This window comes from Cucurbita pepo, chromosome 14 (assembly GCF_057944985.1).
Source record: "Cucurbita pepo subsp. pepo isolate OVF chromosome 14, ASM5794498v1, whole genome shotgun sequence".
NCBI classification, from domain to species: Eukaryota; Viridiplantae; Streptophyta; class Magnoliopsida; order Cucurbitales; family Cucurbitaceae; genus Cucurbita; species Cucurbita pepo.
The window spans coordinates 4,632,655-4,650,725 of record NC_141811.1 but is presented as its reverse complement, the minus strand read 5'-3'; the positions used below and the strand labels follow the sequence as shown (position 1 = coordinate 4,650,725).

The window sequence follows — 18,071 nt, the reverse complement described above, 5'->3', positions numbered from 1 at the left end:
AAGTAAATATATTTTTTTATCAGAAATTTGCATATATATATATATGATATAAAAAATGTATTTTCCGCCGTCGAAAAAGGTAGGGGTCTAATTTAAATATTTGAAAAAAAAAAACAGAAACTCATTAGTTTCAGTACGAAGACAATCACATAAGAGACAAAACTTCAACCAACCAAAGAGAGAAAATGGCATGGAAGAATCAGAAGAAGAAGAAGAAGAGGAGGAAGAAAGAGAATCATCAACAAAAATACTCAGAGCATTAGTAGAGTGGTTAGAGAGCAGTTGAAGAAAGGTACCATTTCCAATGCCTCCTCTCCTTCCCAACCCATTTCCCATAAGAAACCTCCTCCTTCACCTTCCATTTCCAATCCCCAAATCCCTTCTCTTCCACAATAATGAAGGAATCCAAGCCATGGCGCCCTTTCGCCGCTAATTGCTGCTCCGCCGACGACCAGACCGCCTTCGGCAACTTCAGCCGCTGCCGCCCCAACCGCTCCGATTTCTCCAAGAACATCGCTCCTTTGCCGTCGTTCCGGCGGCTCTCCTTTTCCGATCTCAGCCGGTCCTCTTCGATTCGATTGAACGAGGATCTAGCGGCGTCGTTTGGGGCTGATTTGTTTGACTTTCAGTTGAGTGAGTTACGTGCCATTACTCAGAATTTCTCCAGCAATTTCTTGTTGGGAGAAGGGGGATTCGGCCGAGTTCATAAGGGCTATGTCGATGAGAACTTTCGGACTGGACTTAGGGCTCAGGCCGTCGCTGTGAAGCTTCTCGATAACCAAGGCTTGCAGGGCCACCGTGAATGGCTTGTAAGATAACATTGCCCCTATTCCAAGTCATTTCAATATGAAATATTCTAACAACAAAATTTGTGTGTGTTTGGTAGGCTGAAGTAGTGTTTCTTGGGCAGCTGAGGCATCCAAATCTGGTAAAATTGATAGGCTATTGCTGTGAAGAAGAAGAGAGGCTTCTTGTTTATGAGTTCTTGCCCAGAGGCAGCTTGGAAAACCACTTATTCAAAAGTCAGCTTTTCTTCATTACTCTAATCCCACTTTAGAATTCTGAGTTTTTTTTCTCATTGTTGAGCACTTGCAGGGCTTTCTATCTCGTTGCCATGGACGACGAGGCTCAAAATCGCCGTCGGAGCAGCGAAGGGCCTCGACTTCCTTCATGGGGCAGAGAAGCCTGTCATTTACAGAGACTTCAAAACCTCCAATGTCCTGTTAGACTCGGTTTGTGTTCTGAACTGCTCTTGTTTATGATCTTACCTTCTTCTTGCAGTGTTTTTCTAAGAAGAAAACGAATTGATATAGCAAAATCTTGGGGGGTTTCTTAGGATTTTACAGCGAAGTTGTCTGATTTCGGACTGGCAAAGATGGGGCCTGAGGGATCAGACACCCATGTTACCACCAGAGTGATGGGTACATATGGGTATGCAGCCCCTGAATACATCTCCACAGGCAAGTTTTCTGTCATTTTCATCTCTGGTTTTCAATTGTGAACTCTTCATGAAGTTGCATCACAGAGCTGGTTCAGTATTGTCCTTTAATTCTGGTTCAACATTCTAAATTATTTGGCTCACTTAGAATCTGATAACATAGTATTAGAGCACGTTCAGAATTGTCCTTTACTCTAACTCCTACTAGTAGTTACCCTCAAGTTAAAAGGGTTTTTAGATGTTCGGTTGTAGAATCCTGTAACAGCTCTAGCACACCGCTAGGAGATATTGTCCGTTTTGGTTCGTTACGTATTGTCGTCCACCTCACAGTTTTAAAATGCGTCTACTAGGGAGAGGTTTCCACACCTTTATAAGAAATGCATCATTCCCCTCTTCAAGTGGGATCTCACAATCCACCCCCTTAGGGACCAGTGGCCTCGATGGCACACCATTTGTAACAGCCCAAGCTCACTACTAGCGGATATTATCTGTTTTGGCCCGTTATGTATTGCCGCTAGCCTCACGGTTTTAAAACGTGTCTGCTAGGGAGAGGTTTACACACACTTTTATAAGGAATGTTTCGTTCCCCACCCCAACTGAGGTGGGATCTCACAAATTCATTCTTGGTCTTTGAACACGAGGTCAACATTTAATGACTTAAAACCTTTGTTGTCTACTGATATTGACCTTTAGGTGTCATGCAAGGAGTGGTGTTTGAGTTTGATACCTAAAGCTTTTAGGTTGAATGACTATCATGTTGAAGACATAGGCCTCCAAGAAATATAGTCACTATTGGAGTAATCCTAGTGCCCAACCTCCATTCACAAATGTAGTCTTGTCTAAACACTAATGCGGGTTGCGGTCTGATGTTTATCTTAGGGCACTTGACAACCAAAAGCGACGTGTACAGTTTCGGAGTGGTACTTTTGGAGCTTCTCACAGGAAGAAGAGCAATGGACAAATCAAGAGCAAAGAATGACCAAAACCTTGTGGATTGGGCAAAGCCATATCTCAGTAGCTCTCGCAGGTTGCACTTCATAATGGACCCAAGGCTTTGTGGGCAGTATTCTGTGAAAGGGGCAAAGGGAATGGCCAGTCTAGCCCTCCAATCCACAAGCTTGAACCCTAAAGACAGGCCTAGAATGCCAGCCATTGTCGAAGCTCTTGAAGGCCTTCTTCAGTTCAAGGACATGGCTGTTACATCCGGCCACTGGTCTGCCTCTGCATCGCCCAAACATGCCAGAAATGGCGTCTCTGCTAAGGCCAAAACCGAGACAGGACGAGGAAATCTCTCTAGATCTCAGGCTGCCGTGAGCCATGGATGATATATATGTGTGTATATATATATATATTTAGGCAAACAACTGCAGAGTTTCTACTATGTGGATATATATGTAAATCTTGACTGCTTTGCTACACTACAATATGTAAATGAAGAGTTCCTCCCCTTTGATGGGATTGGTCTCATCTTTATCAGAGTATAAATGTTAGAAGAATTGAACTGAAGAACAATCCAAAGGTTGATGAAAATGGCTTTAGGTGTCTGTTTTTTACAAGGATTTTGCACTACTACTGCTAACCAAAGCTACCTAATCATAATCCTTCAATAAATAGTAAGCTTAGTTTTGATTCTAACATGTTTGATCTCTAAATTTTGTTCTTGATTTCAATTTGGTTGTTTGAAGTTTGAAATTGGTTTCTCATAGTAACGGTGATCTTTTTAAATCCAACTTTAGTCTTTGGTTTGAAAGTTCAAATCAAAACTAGAACTATACTCGGAACAAAAAGAAAGAAAAGAAATGTTCTCTCCCCCAAAATTGAAATGAAATGATGCATTGTGAAAAAAAGAAGAAAAAAAAGAAGGAACTAAAATCAGGTATGGAATGAATAATGATAACAGTGAGATAAATTAATACAATCTACTTGAACTACTGGAAATCCTACTACTTTCGAAGTGATCATAAGCGTGTCTGGTTCTCAAGAACAGTAACACGCTAGAAACCAATCCTACAACAGAAATGCATCCACAAAATACAAAAGTCAAGAAATAGCACCTTCTTCCCATGCATACAACCGCCTCTCCGTGCCCGGAGTTCCTTCCCTGCGAATCGTATACCACCGCTGCAAACATGCCGTACAGAAGAGATCCGATTGGAATGTTTGTGATCAGAATGTTGTGGTTAACGCCTAAGCTATTTGGCCCGAACAGCTCCGCCGTAATGGAAACTGCCGCCGCAAATATGAAGCCGGAACTCAGACCGATCAGTGCCGTGCCTATGTACACCGCCCCCGTGCTCGACGACGCCGATAGCAGAAAGAAAGCTATAGGAGTTGGAATTAGAGCAATCGAAAGCCATCCTGTTCTTGCGAAATATAATTTCCTGCGGAGAAAATAAAATTGGCGGTGTGAGTGTTCGGAAAAGCAGAGGAAACAGTGGAGAAATTGAATAGAATCGAATATTAATTACGCTCGAATGTAGTCCGGTACGGCGGAGAGCAATCGGCCGAAGAAGGAGAAGGAGGAGTAGAGTGTTACGATGGCGTTGGTTCTTGAACTCAACCCTAGCGATTGCGCAATCTGTCCTATATTGTTACTGTAAACGAGTCCAATTGTGCCACCGCAAATGTAAGCGGTGAAATACAGCCAAAAATCCAGTCGTTTCACCAATCGGCTCGACGGATGCTCTTCCCCAAGCATCGCCAATTGATCCTTCTCAATCAATTTCGGAAAACAGCCTTTCGATTCAATCTCACCGTCAATAAGCGAAGCAGATTCAGACAATAACTGAGATCCGCCATTGCCAAAGCTTCCATTCGCTTCACGACTAAGCAGCTCCTTGTGAAACTCAAGATCTTCGTCGTGGACAAGAATAAAGCTAGATCCGTCGAGGCTGAAGCTGGAGTTAACGGTTCGGTGGAACCAATCGTTAGCGTAAACAACGCCGGGAATACAGAGAGGCAACACGAGAAGGACGATGGCTCCGATGAAGAGAAGCCTCGCCATCATCGGATCGGCAGAAGTGACAGAGCCGAAGAGGAGAAGGTAGATTCCAACGGCGACGGCAAGGAAATTCAAAATGAGAAAAATGAGAGAGTCTCGCTGAACGGCATCGGAGGAGAGAGAAAGCGAGTGCAGCGGCGGTTGATGGAGGACAGGGAGGAAAGCGGCAATGGAAGTGAGAAGCGGAATGAGAGCGTTGAGAAGTAGGTAAATGGGAGGCGAAGAGGGATTAATGGCGTTGCCGGCGAGCGTGTAGAAAGCTGCACTGACGCCATTGAAGCTGACAGTGAGAGATAATGCCAATGGCCGATTAGCAGAGAAGTTCCGAATGCAAAGGACGAAACAGACTGTGTTGAACCAACAGATGCTGCAACCCGCAAGCAAACACAGGAAGAACACCTGCCCATAATTAAAAATTCGTTAAAATAAAATATTTAAATAAATACCAAAATAAAATAAAAACTTTATGCCTGAAATAATAATAGAAAAAGAATACACAATATTTTCATGTGTCCTAGGAATATTGGAATATTGGAATATTGGAATATTTCCAATACGTGACAATTATGCATGTGAGAACAACAATCTAAACTAATAAATCATACAAAGAATCTTACCATGTGACTATTCTTTTTCTTTTTTAGTTTTCTTTTCTGAAATTCGCCGGTGATTGATAAACTCTTTTAACCTATAGTCTCTAAAAAAAAAAGGAAAATATATACCGAATAAACTATGATATATTTGATTAATTTTTAAAAATGTGGTAATTATTTTATCATATGTAACCTTCGTTATTTTTTACAAGATAATAACATCATTGAGTTAGATGTAGAAATTAAAAATAATAAAGTGTCACTTTGTAATAATTTGAATCGAAAATCATTACTTATATTAAATAAAAATTATTTGATGAATAAAAGATGTGATTAAAATTATAATAATATTGTTTTGGATTTTTTACACAGAAAACAGAGATCCACATGGGCGTCATGTGTTGATGTCTTTAAAAAATACCATAAGAATACTGCAACCAAATTAAATTTTCTTATAAATTAGAAGGAAAAAAAATGAGGTTCTCAAAATACTTCTTAAATATTTCCAAAAAAATTGCATTGATAATGTTATATTTTTGTCTCTTTAATGAAAAATCTTGGTTTTATTGTTTTTAACGTATTATATTTTTGTCAATATATTTAAATATAATGTATTAATTCGAAAATTAGGTGAGAAATAATAATATTCTGTTCGCTTCCAAATATATAAATAATTCTCGATCACGCTGTTTTTTGTTTATATATTTCTATTTTTTTTTATTATTATTATTATTTTTTTTTTTGGATTCAATTCCATTGAAAACATGATTTGAAAAAATAGAAACGATTTAAAAATACTGAACTACTAAATAATTTTCTAACAGGAAAACAATCCGAATAAGTTGTAGAATTTTTCAAGAACGACGGCAGTTTTTATAATCCCAAGAAAATCTTGGGAGAAACGAATCAGGAACCATGTTTATAATTCATAGTTCGTTTCTGTACCGAACTTAAAAAAAAAATAATATTCATAATCCATCACCAATCGATTTACGGAATCCGGTTTTGTTTTGGGAGAAACGAACAGAAATTTCATCTAATATTTTGAAGTATCGATAAGGAAACAGAGAAGCAGTTAAAGAAACAAAGATTTCTAGAGAGAGAGAGAGAGAGAAAGAGTACCAGGAAATAGGGCAAGGAGATGAAATCGGCGATTAGGAGCCATTGGAAGCCGTAACCGATTAGTCCTAAGAAAGCGGCGATGAAGAGAACCACCGGCAACGGTAGGTGAAGCAGAGCTAATCCAGAGGACCAGCCGAAAACCTTGCCTAGATCGGAGGCGGTGGCGAGGTAATTAAGCTGAACCTGAGAAATGCCTAATACCGATTTCAATCTCGAAGAATAGGCCGAGAAATCGAAGTTCGTGCCGGTGAATGCTTGAATCCATATCGTCGCCACCAGAACCAGCCACTTCCGCGACTGGCCGGCCATCACAAATCGACCTCGATCTCGACGATGGCGGCGGCTGAGGCGGAGGCGGATTCCTCTTCCGTCCTCCTCCTCCTCCTCCCGGCACTTGCCTCTAGAACTACTGGGCTTCCAATCGACGTGTATCACGATGCGGCCTCATTTATTTATATTATATCCAATGGTCTTTTTCATTAATTTTCAATTTCCTCGCACAATGACCATTCATTTCCCTTCTTTTTAAATTTAATTCAAATAAGTTACGTCGACATCTTTTTTAAGAATATAGCCATAGGTTTTATTTTATTTTTTTAATAAAAAAATTTATTTACAACATATTATTAAAAATACAATTTAATCAAAATTACAAATTTATTTCTTCAACTTCTAAATTTTTTAAAATTCATAAATAAACTAAACGAGGAATTAATTAAAAAAATTTCATAGACGATATTAGTCTTTGTCATGTCTCACATCAATGGATTAGAGCGAAAAAAACAAGTCGGGGAAATTAGAAAAATTAAATTAAGAGCAGTATTGAATAAGATACGAGTGAGTACAGTCCACCCGATTTTACTTGCTAAACTTTTGTCCATTACATAAAGTTGCGTAAAACTTTAATTTCTTTCATTTTAGGTATTTGAAAATGAAAATGTGTGTTCCTTTCATTTTTATTTTATTAATTAATTGAAATACGAACGCAAAAAATTAAAAGCGAGCGTCCGTAAAATGCATACATAATACTTAATTTCTTAGTAATTGACTTTTTTTTTGTTTTTTTTTTTTTTTCTTGAAATCCGACGTTAAATTATCCCTGTCAAAATTTTATTATTTTGATTAAACATATTTGACAAAGAAGATATTATTGAGAAAAAACAAAACTTTTAATGACGTAATAAATGTCATTCATCCGTCTCATAAAGGGCAAAAAAGTCATCCCTGTTTCGTGGCCCAAGAAGGATCATGAACGAGCAATATTGTTTCAATTTTTTTTTCGAGATATTATTAATTTTTTTAAAAGTTTTTTTTTAAAGGAGTTTAGGTTTAATATTTTATAAAATCGTGTGTGGCTAGAGATTAATATTCAATATATATTAATTTACTGTAAGAAAATGTTATTTTAAATATCATAAACATATAGTTTCTATTCCTTCACTAATCACATTATTTTTTATATTTTATTTTATGGAAAAGGGAAGTGAAAGAGACATAATTGGTAACACCAAAATGGTTCAATATGAGATTTTTGGGGAGAGCCCTCGTTAGGAGGAATCTTTCCCTTATATTGTTTTACATACCAAAGCTAGCCACAATTACTCTTTTATGAATATAAAAACTCGATAGTAAATTTAAATATTAATCATAAATACACGTCCGTCAACATGAACGTCAAAGAAATTACCGTTAATGTGAACATAGTTCAATAGTTAAAAAATGAGTTCGAGTATGTTTAGCCATAAATTTTAGTTTCACCATCTTAATTTTTATACTTAAAATTTTATAATTATAATGAAGCAAGATTGAATGGGTTTATAATTTACTAAAACAACTGATTTGATTAAATTTTTAGTGTCAGAGGCCAATTATTACAAAATTTAGAGTATAGAAATTAGATTATTATAATAAATTAAAGCTCGAAACATAAATTAGTATAATTTTAAAATTTAGGAACTAAACTGCCCAAATATATAAAGTTTAGGAAGTAAATAATGTTAGTATTATAAACATTTATTGATTTGGTTAATTATGCAATAGAATTAAATCATTATTAAATAGCATAAAAATAATTTTGAATAATCTTTTTTGGGGGAAAATTAATGTATTTGGTGCTATTAATAAACAATAACTAATAAAAAATAATCTAAGTTTTGTAAATTGAATCAATTAAAATTAAAAGGATGAACTGTGTGGACTGATAATTATATTAATTAAATTTCACCTAATTTTAGATGGAATGATATCGACCAAAAAGTTGGGATAACAAGAAGAATGATAAATTAGATGTCCCAATCGAAAAATAAGTGGACTAAAATTCCCTTTCTCAAACCCTAAAAAAGCTCCTGAAATCAATGGTTTCATTATGGGCCAGGAGGTACAGATCAAGCCCATTAGGCCCATTAGGTAAGTCAAGGCTCAGTGAAAGCAAAGCCCATTAGGCCCAATAACATACTTTAGCTTATGGAGTATGGGAAGAGGAACTTTGAAGGTTCATTTTCACAAACCAACTCCAAGGAGTGGGCAGCACAAAAGGAGTAAATAAAAGGACAAATTCATCCCATTCTTCAGAATCTTCATAGGGATGGAGGAAATGGATAGCCTCACTTTTCACCTATATATACAAAACAACCAAATTCCCATTTGTTCATCCCATCTTCACTTACCTCATTGGGAGGAAGGCATGGCCACTGCATTTGTGAGAGGGGCTCAGACGATGAACTCCATGTTCTTCAAGTAAGTTCCTTCTTCAACTCGGCCATCAACTAATTTCCTTGATCTAAGATTAGAATGCTGCTAAACGAAACCAAAAACAGAAACGGAATGACTCAACTAGGTCCATTTAAAGCATGACTGTTGGTCGTATAAAATCGAATAATAGTCAGTTAGTTCTGTTCAAGTATGATCAATTTGATGGTTGATTTTGTCACGTTCAATCGATTAAGTTGGGGAGGGGAGATGTATAACGGCCACATACGGAATACCGATACAACACAGTACCTTCTTTATCTGATTCGGTTGAATTCTTTAGCGCAGGCCGATCGGGCGGAAGGGCTTCCACAGAAAAAGCTCTTCACCAGATATGATGAGGGAGAGAGTTGAAACAGAAAGCAAGGAACTGAAGAGCAACAAGAGCCCTGTGAGGGGTGAGGAAACTCCATGGGTGCTTGATGGGCGAACTGGAATTTATTATCCTAAAGGCCACGAGAATGTCCTGGAGAGTATTCCCAATGGCGGTGGGGCTGCTGTTAACACCCAGGTCAATTGGTTTAATGACGAAAACAGTTAAAAGGGTGTTTAACAAAGGCCTGTTGCTCCATCCAGATAACCTTATTGCTTTTGAATTCACAAGAAGCAAATAGAGCCAGGCCCCTTTGTTGTTAAACAGATGAAATCAACAGTATCCATTTAAAAAGCAATTGTATTAAATAACCTCACTAAGTCTACAAGCCAACAACAAGCACAGAAAATTTCCCAAGATTTGTGATTGTGTTATATATGAGAACTAGAATCAACTGTACTTACAAGCATATCCCGACGTGGTGTATACAAACAAGAAGCGTATTTGTCCAAGACGAGCTGTTTTAAGAGTATTAAAGATTAGCTATATTGAAACTACAACGTCGATTCATAGCGTACATTTTAAATGACTAGTATGAATAGAGAATGTAAGGTTACTCACAGAATGAAGGGCTTATTCAACATCCATGTGGCTGAAGTTGATTCGCTAATCGGGTAGATTCGAATACCTCTGCAAAATCAGAGGAAACAAGAGTGAATCGTGTCCATTTGCAGAAGGGATAGATCTTGTTGAACCATTTAACACTTTTCTGATTTTTCTTCTCATATTGATTGCTTTTGCAGTATAATTGATTGGCTCAAAATGAATATTTCAATTCTTATCTCATAAAATTCAAATATAATTTACATAAACGTATTTCACAAGCATTAGCTTACGATTTGTTCTGTTACAATTTTCCCAACAGAAGAAAAATTACACAGCAGGCTGATCAAACAAAAGGCCAACCAGAAAAGGACAGGAAGAAAGGGATACTCATATTACCTAAAAAAAACAAGCCCAAATGGAGAAAAATCTGGCTAGCATGGGCAATAAATAGACCAAAGAAGAGATTATATGCCTTATGTTTTTTTAGTTCAACAACATGTGAGGATGACAAATTCGAACCATAAACCTCTGATCGAAGGTATATGCCTTAACCAGTTGAACAATATTCAGGTTGGTGGCTGTTAAATGTTCATACAGTGATACATCTTCAATATAATTTTAGAAACCATTTGGTAACTTTCCAATTAATTTGATTTTGCGTCTGAACTTTCAAAACGATTATTTAAGGTCCAAAACTCTATGAAGTAATGGCTTTGTGTTTGATATTATACCACCATCAATTATTTGTGACAAATGGATAATATGGTTTTAAATATGTATATAATCATATTAACACGAGGATATCTTGAGCAACGACCTGGGTCATATTTGAAACCCAATCAACACTCAATCTCAGGATGCCCACGTCAACACGTTCGTGTGCATATTCAAAGCTAGTCATCCCTTTGCCCAATAATTCACAGCAGAACTAATAATAAGTACCACAAAAATGAGTATTTTCTTGAGTTGAGGGACTAAATAGACCTTTTGAAAGTCAGAGACGAAAATAGATGGACAAATAAGATGGTATAATCCAACATGTTTTTCTTTTGAACTCATCTTAGGCCAGGCAATCTGAGTATTGTTCAATTGGTTAAGGCATTTCTGTGAGTATATGACTGATAGCAAGATGGAGTAGATGAACTTACATATCCATGAAACTGAGCAATTTCTATGCCCGATTCCAATGTGCCGATGAAAACCTCCCACAGATGACGACATTGTTTCCTGAGATATAGATTCAAGCCTGCAAAATCTGCATCAACACTATACATGCTCATTACAAGTCATGAAAAATCTAACTGTTCCAGCTTTCCATGCAAGAAACATTGCAATAAAAATGACATACCAGATCTAATACGTTTGCCAAGTTTCATTTGGGTTCGAGTCCAATGTCACTGTATCATTATCACATTGATTGCTATCGTTTTTTGCTGGGGATCTTGATAGAGCACTTTATGTCTCAACACGTTACGAGCTAAGCACTTCCCCGATCTGTTAAATAATAATACCAAGTTTTCAGAATATATGCTTAAGCTGTTGCAATACGACATATAAACTAATGATATATATACTGAGTGGAAATGGAATACACTATAAAATAAAGCCTACCAGCCTCAAGAGACTAAAGACGGATCTTTGTCTTTGGCTCTTTCATTTGGACAAGAGAAGGTTGACAGCCTCCAATATTTCAGAATGCATAAGCTAAACAATACTGACGTATCCAGTCACTAATAAATAAAAAACAAAGATAAAACAAAAGAATAATGTTTCAGATCAGTTGAACACGAAACAGTAATCACATTATCAACAGATAATGAGGTAACGAAGAACCTCGGAAGAAATTAGATCAGTCTTGGCTCGTAATTGTTGGTTGATTCCAACCGTGCACGAGAGTAGTGTAAGTAATTTCATCTAAAGACAATCCTCCGGTGGCCATTTCATCGCATGTTTTAAAAGCTTTATCCATGTCCTTTCCCTTGCAGAACCCATTAGTCAAGGCATTGTAAGTAACGACATCTGGGACGATTCCACTTTCTTTCATTTTGCTCAAAAGGTTATTTGCTTCTTCCATATTCCCTATTTTACAGTACCCGTCAATCATGACAGTATAGGTAATTTTATTAGGCCTTATGTTAAAAGAGGTCATCTCGAGCCAAGTTGCTTCGGCAATATCCATTTGCCCCAGCTTACAATAACCGCCAATTAATGCAGTATAGCAAACAACATTTGGCAACAATCCCTCGTCTCTCATTTCATCAATAAGATGTTTTGCATCTTCAACACGGCCAATGTTGCACATGCCGTGTATTAGAGAAGAATATGTGGCACAAGTTGGAAAAATTCCCTTGCTTTTCATATCATCACGAAGTTGCAAAGCTGCAGCAACGTTTCCATTACGACAATGTGCTCTGATAAATATGTTGTAGACAATGGAATTTAGCTCCATTTTCTTAGTGACCAACTCATTGAATAATTTTTCAACATCTTCCATTCTGTTAGCTTTACAATAAACATCCATCATAACCCCATAAGTGTGGACATTAGAAATTAACCCACTGTCTTTGAATTCATCCCAAAGCTTAATAGCATCATCTAATTTTCCAGCATTGCACAGTCCATACAATAGCAAATTGCACGTATAGATGTCTGGTTGAATTCCTTGGTTGGTCATCTCTTCTTTAAGTCTAAAGCACTCCTCGACTTTTCCCTCTTTGCAACAACCTAAGATGAGCGTGTTGTACGTGATCCGGTCTAATGAAAAACCCCTCTCCAACATCTCCTTGAGTATTCTAACAGCCTCTGCCATTTTACCAGCCCCACAAAGTCCATGAATTAGAGCGTTGGAGGTTGCGGTACTTGCTGGAGACCCTTTCTCCAATAACCTAAACCAAAGTTCAGTTGCTTCTAGATGTTTACCGTCCTTACAGAGCCCACATACCAATATGGTTAACAGCTGATCACTAGGCCTGAAGTTCTTCGATAACATCACCATGGTAAATCGCAATGCATAGTGGAACCTAGATTTCGTACATAACCAGTGGATAACTGAATAACAGGTAACAGGGTTTATAGGAAATCCTTGTGATAATATCTCCTCAAGAGTATTCTCTGCTTGCTCGATTTGATTATTCTTGCAAAATCCTTGCAAGAGAGTATATAAAGTAACTGAAGTAGGAGTTATATTTTTGGATACCATCACATCTCTAATCTTAAGTGCTTCATTGATCTTGCCCATTTTGCAGTATCCATCAATTAAAGTATTGTAGACAACTGCATTCGGAACAAAACCCGCATCAACCATTTCATTTAAAACATCGTTCGCTTTGTCAAATTTTTCCAGTTTCGTCAAACCATTAATAAGCACACTATAAGTTATAAGACTTGGCTTTACCCCTTCTATTGTCATCTTCTCCTTGAGCTCAAAGGCATCGCCTAATCTCCCATTCTGGCATAAACCATGAATGATACTATTATAAGTAACAACATTTGGAGAAATACCCAACTTCTCCATATTCATTAATAACTCCATGGCATTTTCCATCTTCCCTCCTTTGCACAAAGCATTTATTACATTCGTGAACAGGAAAACATCCGGACGAACACCTTGGGACATCACTTCAAATACTTCACAGCATTTCTCAAGTTCATTAGCCTTCACCAAAGAGCTCAATAAAAAGTTACAAGTCTTTAAGGACGGAAAGATTCCGTTGCGAGCAAACAAATAAAACACATCAACAGCGTAACTAAAGCCAAGATTTCTGAATTGTGTGCTGTATACGTGTATCAACAAATCAAATGCATGTGTGCATTCAAACCGCCCAACAACTGAAGTTAAACCAAATAATTCATTAGCTATCTCAATGTGAAGCTTATTCGAATCCGAATTCAACACCGGGAGCTTCCGGTCTATCAAACGAATCAGAAGCAATCTCGCGGGTGGTAAAAACTTGGAATGAACAAGCAAAAGAATCAATAAACAATAGGAGCGAATGGTAAATCGAAACTTGAAAGAATCAGACGCAAAGTAAAAGAAATTAAGACAAGTTTTGGGATTGGCTTTCAATCCAACGGAGAAGAAGAGCAGATCAAACTGAAAAGGAGACAAATGGGGCAAGAGGGCTCTACATTTAGAAGAGTCGAGAGACGAATTAGAGAGAATAGAAGATACCGAATAGAGCAACTGATCCTGGAGCTGCCATGGCGGGTCCTGGTGATGTTCTTTATGCGGTTCGGTGGATAACACACAGGCCACCTGACGCGAAAAGGGAAATACTACAGGAACTGTCTTATTGATTTTGAATCTTGTCAAATGCATTGAAGAACTTGAAGAACGAAGGTTAGAGATTAGAAGTTAACGAAGATTGATTGAAAATCTCTAATGGAAGAAGAGGAGGAAGAAGAAGAATGTTGAATTGGATTGATGAGGATGGAGGTTGCGCTAGGGTGTGAGAGAGGAAAAAGCTGTGAGATCGGAGGCGGGGAAGGAGGAGAGGGCGGGCGGGGGAAGAACGTGGAGGCCTGGAGTTGGGCCACGAGAGAACAAATTGAGTGGCTTGATTTGGTCGACGTTTTTCAAGTGCGAGATGTGCTTATGTTGGGTTGGACTTACCTTATTTGGGCTTTGGCCCATATTTCGGACCCTATTGTTGGGCTTTCTGTATGGAATATTGTTGGGCTATTTTTTAATTTGGTCTATAAACTTTTTAAGATTTTTTCATTTTTACATTTGAGTTTGCGTTATTGTCTAATTTTAGTAGTTTACCCTAATTTTATTTAATTTAAAATAATTAAATTAGTTCCTAATTTGTAATCCCTATTAAATTAAAATTTCACATTTTAATTATATTAAAATTAAAACTCAATTTGGAAAGTTTTAATTCGTGACAAAATGATACCTATCAAATATAAAAAAAATTCACACTAAAACGTTACAAGTAAAAAAATTAAAAAAAAAAAAAACAATCAACGTCTATATTGGAATAGAATTTGCTTTAAACTGGAGGACCATCGACGATTTTTTGCTCGTGTTCTAGGGTAATTTTCAAAAAATGTTTTTTATTTCCAACCTCTCAATGTTCTCGTAGGAGACAAAATTGAGTGTCTAACTTCGAAGAAAGAGAACCAAACTAAATCTTCAAAGAACCCAATGTTTGTCTTGTAAATGGGACACTTTGCTAGGCCTTGTCCTCGGGGCGTATAGATTATGCATTAGTTCATACATATGTAGTTCGTTTGTCATCAAATTCAAAATCCTCATAACTCTTTAGAAATTAGTCTTCTTTTATTCTTGTTCGAATGTTTCATTTCATACCATAGTTTTTTATTTCAGGACGTTTCCGCCTTATTCATTCTAATTTTCACTTTATCAAGATTGAAAACATACTCCCAACAATTCCCATCGTCATTTTCTAAAATTAAGATGATTTCGCTCTTCTTTTTATACCAATAAGTAGGACAGTAGAAGGCAGTTAAAGCTGAAGGAGAGTTGCTGTCATGGGCTGAAACACAGAATCCAACTCCAAAGCAGCAGCCAATTCAGGCTCTAAAATGGCAGACACAGTCCACGACCCATCCCCCTTGGCACTGGGCCTCTGATTCAAATAACTAACTCCAATTCTCTCTATTGTCGAGCCCACAGTCCCAAGCACTGGGCTTCCAAATCCAAAGTCCAATTCAGCAACTGGAAACTTCCGGCCCGAAGACACTACAAGGCCCGGCCCACCAAGGCCCAATACAATCCTCGACAGCATCAGCCCAGGCCTGTGACACTCGATCCAATCAATCAAGTCCAAGAAATGGGCCTTGTTCGTCGCCTTCGAAATCGCCGAGTGGACCACGTCAGCAATCTCCGATATGGAATATCGTTTTAATTCCTCAATACTTGCCTCCCCAAACGCAACCGACAAGACGTTACCTATGTAATCCGACATGTAGTTCCAATCTCCCCCCAATCGGCTTCTCCCATCGATTAACCATCCCATTTTGCACCTCGAATGCTCTGTTTCCATGGCGGAAACCATAATTTTCCAAACATATGCAGAGAACGCTTCGATTTTAGTCCTCTTAACTCCGCTTGAACTCGCGAGTTTCTGTAATTTATCGATACTCGTTCGATCGACGTAATAGAGTCTCTTGATTAGCTTCTTCAACGTCGGAATGTTCTTTATCTCTTCCATGGTGCATTTCACCATCGTATCGTCCAAATCCGGATGATAAATCGGCGGCGAACGAGGGAGAATGTTTCTCCGATGATCCGGTATTGTAGAAATCGGTTTTCCCCTAGCGATTTCCGACCAGGCGAGAAGGAATTTTCCAAATGCACTTGCGTCGCCAAGCGCATGATCAAACGTAAACGTAATCGAAACTCCGCCGCAAGCATAACTCGTGATTTGAATTTGCAGAGCGAAATGTGGATTAACATTGACGAGTTTTCCTCGGAGAAGTTCGTCGAGATCGTAAAAGTTGAATGCGTTTAACCTGAGATTGGCCTCTGCTTCAACAACCAGAGCACCGGAGTTATCGCAGAGGATTTCAGGTTCGTTCGTTGTTAGGTTTTGGAGAATTGTACCGGCGAATGGATAGTAATGAGTTAGGGTTTCAGCAAGAGAGGTTTTGAGAGCGTCGATCATGGCAGCGGAGGAGTTGGCCGTCGGGCGACGGTAGAAGTAGAAATACGTGATCGGGAAACGACCGGAGAGGAGGTCGAGATTTGAGAGATGCAGAACACGTGGTTCCGGCGAGTGATTGGTGGCTTTGACGATGGATTTGTTGGTGAATGTAACTTGGAGTTTGGCATGGATTGGAGGGTTTGCCATTAGAGCTTCACGTTGGTTCGGCCAATTCGCCATGGAAGGTTTGGAGGGAGAGCGCATTTTAAGATGCGTAGATTCAATGGATCGACAATTATGGTTACTCTTACTTCACTTTTGATTTGATTGAGTCGACTCCTCCACTAGTCTGTGTGTGCCTATGTGATAAAAGCCTCAAAACTATTATAATAATTTCATTTTTGAATTTTGTTATTGTTTAATTAGTTTCTTTAAAAAACAAACTTATTCTAATTTTGGGTTTAATAATTATTTAATTTTGACATATTATTTTAAAATTGATAGATATCTTAGACACAATTAGGATTTTTATTATTATTTACAATTCTAAAATATCTCTAACCAACCAAGAGTCTAGTAAAAAGTAGATTAGACCAATATATAAGATTATTTATATATATAAAAAAAAAACCTTTTGCCCCTTAATTTGAAGGTAATCATTTTATGTCCCTTGGTTTAAAGTTGTGTATGAAATTTTGTAATCTTGATTTAACATTTGATAATATTTTATTGCATCATGTGACATCATTTTATACCCTTTAAGACAAAGCAACGGACAAACAATTGTTTCGAGCCAAATATATTTAATTTTAAAATTCTAATTTAGCTACCAAAAATAAGTTTCATGTTATGGGTACAAGTAATAACTATAAAATTATATTAAGCGTTTCTCAACTAGAACTCCGTATTTTTAGAATCACTCTTATTCTTATTTGAATGTGGTATTTGTTTATTAATATACCTTTCATACAAGCAGCATATGAATATCAGTTCTCGCCTTTTGATATCATATGCCCACCAAAATTCATACAATAACAATAATAATAGTAAAATAAAAATAATAAAATAAGCAATAAAAAAAATTAACTGACCACCCCTCCTTTAATCTCTCCACCACCCATCCTTTAATCTCTCCACCCTATCCTAAAAGACCCTGTCATCAATAATTCTACAAACAAACAAGATTTCATGAGGAGAAGAAAGGCAGATAGATTTTCTGGGAGAAAAAAAGGGCAGAAAGGCAGATAGATTTTCTGGGAGAAAAAAAGGGCAGATAGATTTTCTGGGAGAAAAAAAGGAAGATAATAGAGGGATGATTAGGCAGATAATTGAAGAGAGATGTCATTTTAAAAGGTTAGTAGTCAGATCTACATTTTCCTTTTCTTGTATGGAAGGATATTAATATGTTGCAATTATTTAGATCTGAGTTAGAAATGATGATATTTTAACCCATCATATTGGATTGAAAATAGTCCGTCCATCATATTGGATTGAAAATAGTCCGTACAATGGGCAGAATTAAAAAAAAAATGATGATTCCTGATATTATTAGGAAAGAAAAGAAAAGAAAATTAGAATGATATTTTTTTGGAAAGAAAAGAAAAAATTCAAAATCCTTCATCGAATTATCAGGCAAGTG

General features: G+C 37.3%; 5 protein-coding genes across 7 annotated transcripts; 2 read left to right on the top strand and 3 right to left on the bottom strand.

Annotated features, from left to right (window-relative positions):
* The first annotated feature begins 114 nt into the window (after nt 1-114).
* LOC111810116 (Protein kinase superfamily protein) lies at nt 115-2,905 on the top strand. The gene is made up of 5 exons (XM_023696692.2): nt 115-809; nt 887-1,022; nt 1,096-1,232; nt 1,337-1,460; nt 2,318-2,905. Exons 1-5 carry the CDS (start codon nt 396-398, stop codon nt 2,761-2,763), a joined length of 1,257 nt encoding a protein of 418 aa, XP_023552460.2. The 5' UTR covers nt 115-395; the 3' UTR covers nt 2,764-2,905.
* A 396-nt stretch (nt 2,906-3,301) lies between these two features.
* LOC111810115 (Major facilitator superfamily protein) lies at nt 3,302-6,546 on the bottom strand. Its single transcript, XM_023696691.2, has 3 exons — nt 6,155-6,546; nt 3,907-4,838; nt 3,302-3,819 (listed from the first exon to the last, which is right to left on the bottom strand). Exons 1-3 carry the CDS (start codon nt 6,461-6,463, stop codon nt 3,348-3,350), a joined length of 1,713 nt encoding a protein of 570 aa, XP_023552459.2. The 5' UTR covers nt 6,464-6,546; the 3' UTR covers nt 3,302-3,347.
* Nucleotides 6,547-8,436: 1,890 nt separating this feature from the next.
* LOC111810000 (uncharacterized) lies at nt 8,437-14,375 on the bottom strand. 3 transcript variants are annotated; one of them, XM_023696528.2, is made up of 8 exons: nt 11,655-14,375; nt 11,433-11,551; nt 11,170-11,315; nt 10,970-11,087; nt 9,837-9,905; nt 9,680-9,733; nt 9,155-9,396; nt 8,437-8,947 (listed from the first exon to the last, which is right to left on the bottom strand). In XM_023696528.2, exon 1 carries the CDS (start codon nt 14,137-14,139, stop codon nt 11,671-11,673), a length of 2,469 nt encoding a protein of 822 aa, XP_023552296.2. In that variant the 5' UTR covers nt 14,140-14,375; the 3' UTR covers nt 8,437-8,947; nt 9,155-9,396; nt 9,680-9,733; nt 9,837-9,905; nt 10,970-11,087; nt 11,170-11,315; nt 11,433-11,551; nt 11,655-11,670. The 3 variants fall into 3 exon arrangements, with proteins under 3 accessions (XP_023552296.2, XP_023552295.2, XP_023552294.2); XM_023696527.2 differs by having other exon boundaries at nt 8,437-8,950; nt 10,970-11,076; XM_023696526.2 differs by having other exon boundaries at nt 10,970-11,076.
* On the top strand, nt 8,731-9,729 carry LOC111810002 (F-box/RNI superfamily protein). The gene is made up of 2 exons (XM_023696529.2): nt 8,731-8,890; nt 9,191-9,729. The coding sequence occupies exons 1-2, from the start codon at nt 8,739-8,741 to the stop codon at nt 9,441-9,443; spliced, it is 405 nt and encodes a 134-aa protein (XP_023552297.2). The 5' UTR covers nt 8,731-8,738; the 3' UTR covers nt 9,444-9,729.
* Nucleotides 14,376-15,143: 768 nt separating the features above from the next.
* Nucleotides 15,144-16,672, bottom strand: LOC111810425 (HXXXD-type acyl-transferase family protein). Its single transcript, XM_023697131.2, has one exon. It carries the CDS (start codon nt 16,670-16,672, stop codon nt 15,293-15,295), a length of 1,380 nt encoding a protein of 459 aa, XP_023552899.2. The 3' UTR covers nt 15,144-15,292.
* Between the last annotated feature and the right edge of the window lie 1,399 nt (nt 16,673-18,071).